Source organism: Salmo salar, chromosome ssa01 (genome assembly GCF_905237065.1).
Source record: "Salmo salar chromosome ssa01, Ssal_v3.1, whole genome shotgun sequence".
In the NCBI taxonomy this organism is placed as follows: domain Eukaryota; kingdom Metazoa; phylum Chordata; class Actinopteri; order Salmoniformes; family Salmonidae; genus Salmo; species Salmo salar.
The window spans coordinates 12,006,155-12,012,051 of record NC_059442.1 but is presented as its reverse complement, the minus strand read 5'-3'; the positions used below and the strand labels follow the sequence as shown (position 1 = coordinate 12,012,051).

The following is a 5,897-nucleotide window of genomic DNA, read 5'->3' as shown; positions in this document are numbered from 1 at the left end:
TGCTTCACGGCGGGAACCACATGTGCAGAGATCATCCATTCACCTACTCTGCAAGGAGGTTGGAACCAAAAATTTCACATTTGGACTCATCAGAGCAAACAAAATATTTCCACCAGTCTATTGTCCATTGCTCATGTTTCTTGGCCCAAGCAAGTCTCTTGTTCTTATTGATATCCGTTAGTAGTGGTTTCTTTGCAGCAATTCGACCATGAAGGCCTGATTTACGCAGTCTCCTTTGAACAGATGATGTTGCGATGTGTCTGTTACTTGAACTCTGTGAAGCATTGATGGACTGTCATTTCTCTTTGCTTATTTGAGCTGTTCTTGCCATAATATGAACTTTGTATTTTACCAAATAGGGCTATCTTCTGTATACCACCCTACCTTGTCACAACTTAATTGATTGGCTCATACGCAGAAAGAAGGAAATAAATTCCAAATTAACTTTTAACAAGGCACACCTGTTAATTAAAACGCATGCTAGGTGACTACCTCATGAAGAGAGAACGCCAAGAGTGTGCAAAGCGGTCATCAAGGCAAAGGGTGGCTACTTTGACCAATCTCAATACTCAAATATATTAAGATTTGTTTAACACTTTTTTTGGTCACTACATGATTCAATGTGTGCTATTTCATAGTTGTGATGTCTTCAATATAATTCTAAAATATAGAAAATAGTAAAAAATAAAGAAAAAGCCTTCAATGAGTAGGTGTGTCCAAACCTTTGACTGGTACTGTAATTCCACTTTGACTTTATGGGGTAGGCCAGTGGAACAAAAATCTCAAATTATTCAATTTTAAATTTAGGCCGAACACAACAAAATGTGGAAAAAGTTGAGGGGTGTGAACACTTTCTGATGTCACTATGCATTTGGAAAGTATTCAGACCCCTTGACCTTTTCCACATTTTGTTACAGTACAACTTGATTGTAAAATGGATTAAAAAAATAATAATCCTCATCAAACTAAACACAATACCCTAAAATGACAAAGCAAAAACAGATTTTTGGTAATGTTTATACAAGGTCTCACAGTTGACAGCGTATGTCAGAGCAAAAACCAAGCCATGAGGTCGAAGGAATTGTCCGTAGAGCTTCTAAACAGGATTGTGTCGAGGCACAGATCTGGGAAAGGGTACCAAAAAAATGTCAGCAGCATTGAAAGTACCCAAGAACAGTGGCCTCCATCCATCCTTAAATGGAAGAAGTTTGGAACCACCAATACTCTGCCTAGAGCTGGCCACCCGGCCAAACTGAGCAATCGGGGGAGAAGGGCCTTAGTCAGGTAGCTGACCAAGAACCTCATGGGCATTCTGACAGAGCTCTAGAGTTCCTCTGTGGAGATGGGAGAACCTTCCAAAAGGACAACCATCTCTGCAGCACTCCACCAATCAGGCCTTTATGGTAGAGTGGCCAGACGGAAGCCACTCCTCAGTATAAGCCACATGACAGCCCACTTGGAGTTGCCAAAAGGCAGCTAAAGGACTCTCAGATCATGAGAAACAAGATTCTCTGGTCTGATGAAATCAAGATTGAACTCTTTGGCCTGAATGCCAAGCGTCACGTCTGGAGGAAACCTGGCACCATCCCTACGGTGAAGCATGGTGGTGAGGGGATGTTTTTCAGCGGCAGAGGCTGGGAGACCAGTCAGGAATAAGGGAAAGATAAACGGAGCAAAGTACAGAGAGATCCTTGATTAAAACCTGCTCCAGAGCACTCAGGACTTCAGACTGGGGTGAAGGTTTACCTTCCAACAGGACAACGACCCAAAGCACACAGCCAAGACAATGCAAGAGTGGCTTCGGGATGTCTCTGAATGTCCTTGAGTGGCCCAGCCAGAGCCCAGACTTGAACCCGATCTAACATCTCTGAAGAGACCTGAAAATAGCTGTGCAACATTGCTCCCCATCCAACCTGACAGAACTTGAGAGGATCTGCAGAGAAGAATGGGATAAACTCCCCAAATACAGGTGTGCCAAGCTTGTTGCATCATACCCAAGAAGACTTGAGGCTGTAATCGCTGCCACCGGTGCTTCAACAAAGTACTGAGTGCAGGGTCTGAATATTTACGTAAATGTGATATTTCCATTTTTTATTTGTAATAGATTTGCAAAATGTTCTAAAAAACGTTTTTTTTGTTTTGTCATTATGGGGTATTGTGTGTAAATTGATGAGAAAAATAACAATTTAGTCCATTTTAGAATAAGGCTGTAATGCAACAAAATGTGGATAAAGTCAAGAGGTCTGAATACATTCTGTATGCACTGTATGTGTACATGACCAGTCCAATTTGATGACTAAGGGTTGAAAGATTCACTCACTTCTCAGAAAGGGAGTTTTGTGATTGTGGAAGATTTCCCCCAATTCAACTTAGTGTACCTTGACTCATCATGACCGAAACTACACGCACGCACGCACGCACACACACACACACACACACGCACGCACGCACACACACACGCACGCACACACGCACGCACAGCCACGCACCCTATGCACATTACATTGTGAAAAAGCATTTCTTACCATAAAGTAACAACAAAATGCCAACAGTAAAGCTGCCTTTCAACTTTATTTACTGTAAATTAAATGTATAAAGTTCAAAGGTTTTGTCAACTATTTCTTTCTTATTTTGTGTATATTTCCTCCATATTACAATGTCCTCTTGTTGTAAAACAAGCATTTGGACCTACTTATTCATCATGCAGCCACAGACCTCGTGTTGTTTCTATGTCAGAAAGACAGAAACTTTGAGACCTAACTATCATTCTTCTCGTCCCGACAGCTCCTCCTGCCACCACAGCAGATCTCATGATGTTCCTGTGAGAAAGTAGAGAGACGCTCATAGACGGCACAAAGCACTTTTTCAGAATACAGCAGCATACTGTATGAAACCCAGGGATGCATTCATGAACACAATGTTTAAAAGTGTTGGGGTACCAATCAAACAAGAATTCAATGAATTCAATCATTAAAACTGACTGGTACCCAGGCTACTCTAACAAATCCTAGTTATGTCAGAAAGAAGAAGAATGACTTGGTGTAAATGGTAACATACCAAGTCAGACATTTGGTTCAAGCCACATTCGAAGGTTGACTCTCCACTGTCATATTTCTTGTTGTGTTCTATGACCCTGGTCCTACACTCTAGCCAGATCTTCTTGCGCTTGGCTTCCTCCTCCTTGGATTTGTACTTCTTCCCTGTAAATACACACATTCTGTAAATGAGAATTATAAGTACTTTGTGCAGTATACAAGATTTTCAGTCTCATCACTGTATTCTTCGTGTTGTATTGAAGTGTTCTGTCTACATGACGAACACAGGCTAGGATTGTTTTTCCGACAGGGCGTATTTGATACAGCCCCGCAAAAAATTCAAAGCCTGGGGAGAAGGAAACATGTATTGTCTGTGTGAATTAATCTTATCATGATCATGTGACAGTGGGGTACATGCTGCAATTATCAATTATGCATAAAACAAATCTAATTTTGTTTTGTGTTTTGTAGCACAAACAATTGACACAAGCACACCCCTGTGTTTTATAAGCCCATATGGGCTGTGTAACCAAATTGTGTGACACTGAAAAAAAAAAAAAGTATTATAAGAAAGCAATCACATTCTATCAGGTACACAGAGAAAAAAAGTGTACTCAAACAAAAGAAAAACTCCAGCACACTGGTAATCTTGATGCTTACAACAATTTAATGGATCTTATTTAACCTATCATTATTACCATGTTCTTCTTTCCACTCTTCAAACTCTTTGTCCACATCTTGACGTTCACTTGCCATATTCACTCACAGCCACAACCAGGCAGAACAGAAGAAGCTTCAAACTGAAAAAACATGACAAATTATGTCCTATGTGATTATGTGCAACTATTTTTATTAAAGCCACAATCCTAAATTGTGAGTTTATGAATAGTAGTTCTAAATTCATGAGGCTTTATATTCTTCATGAATCAATGGGTGCCTTCAGAAAGTATACACACTCCTGGACAACAACAAAAAAAGTTTAAATGGATGTAATTCCCAACAATTTACACAAAATACTCTAATGTCAAAGTGTAAGACACATTCTAACATTTGTATTCTCCTGCTGAAAAGGTAAATTTTTCTCTCAGTGTCTGTTGGAAAGCAGACAACCAGATTCTCCTGTAGGATTTTACCGTTGCTTAGCGCGATTCTGTTTTTTTTTATATCCTAAAAGAAATTCCCCATACCTTGCCAATGACATGCATACCCATAACCACCATGCTTTAAAATATGAAGAGTGGTACTCAGTGATGTGTTGTGTACAGTTAAAGTAGGAAGTTCACATACACCTTAGCCAAATACATTTAAATGCAGTTTTTCACAATTCCTGACATTTAATCCAAGTGGAAATTCCCTGTCTTAGGTCAGTTAGGATCACCACTTTATTTTAAGAATGTGAAATGTCAGAATAATAGTAGAGAGAATGATTTATTTTAGCCTTTGTTTCTGTCATCACATTCCCAGTGGGTCAGAAGTTTACATACACTCAATTAGTATTTGGCAACATTGCCTTTAAATTGTTTAACTTGGGTCAAACGTTTCAGGTAGCCTTCCACAAGCTTCCCACAATAAGTTGGGTGAATTTTGACCCAAGCCATTTTGCCACAACTTTGGAAGTATGCTTGGGGTCACTGTCCATTTGAAAGACCCATTTGCGACCAAGATTTAACTTCCTGACTGATGTCTTGAGATGTTGCTTCAATATATCCACGTAATTTTCCTCCTCAGGTTGCCATCTATTTTGTGAAGTGCACCAGTCCCTCCTGCAGCTAAGCACCCCCACAACATGATGCTGCCACCCTCGTGCTTCATGGTTGGGATGGTGTTCTTCAGCTTGCAAGACTGGATCTAACCAGGGTGTCTGTAGTGACGCCTCAAGCACTGAGATGCAGAGTCTTACACTGCTGTGCCACTCGGGAGCCCACAGGGAATTGACCATGGAACAGCTGTACATACTGAAGATTCTACCTTTAATGAAGCTATTAGTAAAAATGATCCTCAGACAATATTGTCATACTCTATGTGAGAGAAAATATAGTTATTTTCCCTTACCTGTTCCAGAGTGCAGGAGCAAAAATAGGATTTCAAGTAAGCAGTGCAGATACTCACTAACGAAGGGAGGGATGGGGGACGGACGTCAGAGGAAAAGTGACGTATGTGGTCAATGGAGAGGAAGTCGTATTTCTTTGCTCAATGTTATATTCTCTCATTAGCTGCCAACCTTTATTCTCATAATTGAAACACCAGATTTGTCATGTAAACTGCCAAAAGTGTATTTGGTAAATGGAATCGGATAAATATACCTATCAGATGCACTATGTGTGTAGGTTACTATTTACTAACACTACAAACCCTTTCTACACTTGACTCGATGTAAGCGTTTTGTGGATTATTAATCTAACAATCATAATATCAAAGTTTAGCGCACAGTTGGGTTGTACTGTACAAAACGATGAGAAATACCTGAAAAGCTGTGAATCTGGTATTTTCTCCTGTAAACACCCAACGGACAAAATGAAAGTTAGAAAATGGTACCGCCCTGTTCCTGACGCAGTACCATAGATATATATTCATATAGAACGGGTTTGGCTTAAAACACATTGCTTTCTATGAAAAATAACCCATCTATAAAAGTATTTATTCTCTGTAATGCTTTGGAGCGTGATGCCCGTGTGGTGAGATACTGTAACTCGATCCGTTGCTACAGTATATGACGACACGAGTACTTATTTCAAGAAGCGCTTGTATTGCAGTTAATTGAGTCTTTGATTTCATAAAATATCTTTAAGGAGTAAACAAGGAAACAACAACGAGTCGCAGACAGTTCACAATAGAATATACCGGAGTATTGTTTACTAGGCT

At 39.9% G+C, this 5,897-nt stretch overlaps 1 protein-coding gene across 3 annotated transcripts; it reads right to left on the bottom strand.

Annotated features, from left to right (window-relative positions):
* Window positions 1-2,552: 2,552 nt before the first annotated feature.
* On the bottom strand, window positions 2,553-5,603 carry LOC123723731 (crustapain). Of its 3 annotated transcripts, none has more exons than XM_045714278.1 (4): window positions 5,499-5,603; window positions 3,734-3,835; window positions 3,058-3,200; window positions 2,553-2,819 (listed from the first exon to the last, which is right to left on the bottom strand). In XM_045714278.1, the coding sequence occupies exons 2-4, from the start codon at window positions 3,789-3,791 to the stop codon at window positions 2,757-2,759; spliced, it is 264 nt and encodes an 87-aa protein (XP_045570234.1). In that variant the 5' UTR covers window positions 3,792-3,835; window positions 5,499-5,603; the 3' UTR covers window positions 2,553-2,756. The 3 variants fall into 3 exon arrangements, with proteins under 3 accessions (XP_045570234.1, XP_045570242.1, XP_045570244.1); XM_045714286.1 differs by having other exon boundaries at window positions 5,088-5,547; XM_045714288.1 differs by lacking the exon at window positions 5,499-5,603 and adding an exon at window positions 5,145-5,432.
* Window positions 5,604-5,897: the final 294 nt, after the last annotated feature.

Bases quoted from the DNA above. Each gene is read 5' to 3' on its own strand.
- LOC123723731 (XM_045714278.1), bottom strand. From the start codon at position 3,791: ATGGCAAGTGAACGTCAAGATGTGGACAAAGAGTTTGAAGAGTGGAAA. The intron at 3,201-3,733 runs GTAATAATGATA...GTGTATTTACAG, and splicing joins AGAGTGGAAAGAAGAACATG to GGAAGAAGTACAAATCCAAG. The intron at 2,820-3,057 runs GTATGTTACCAT...ACTTTCTCACAG, and splicing joins TGAACCAAATGTCTGACTTG to GAACATCATGAGATCTGCTG.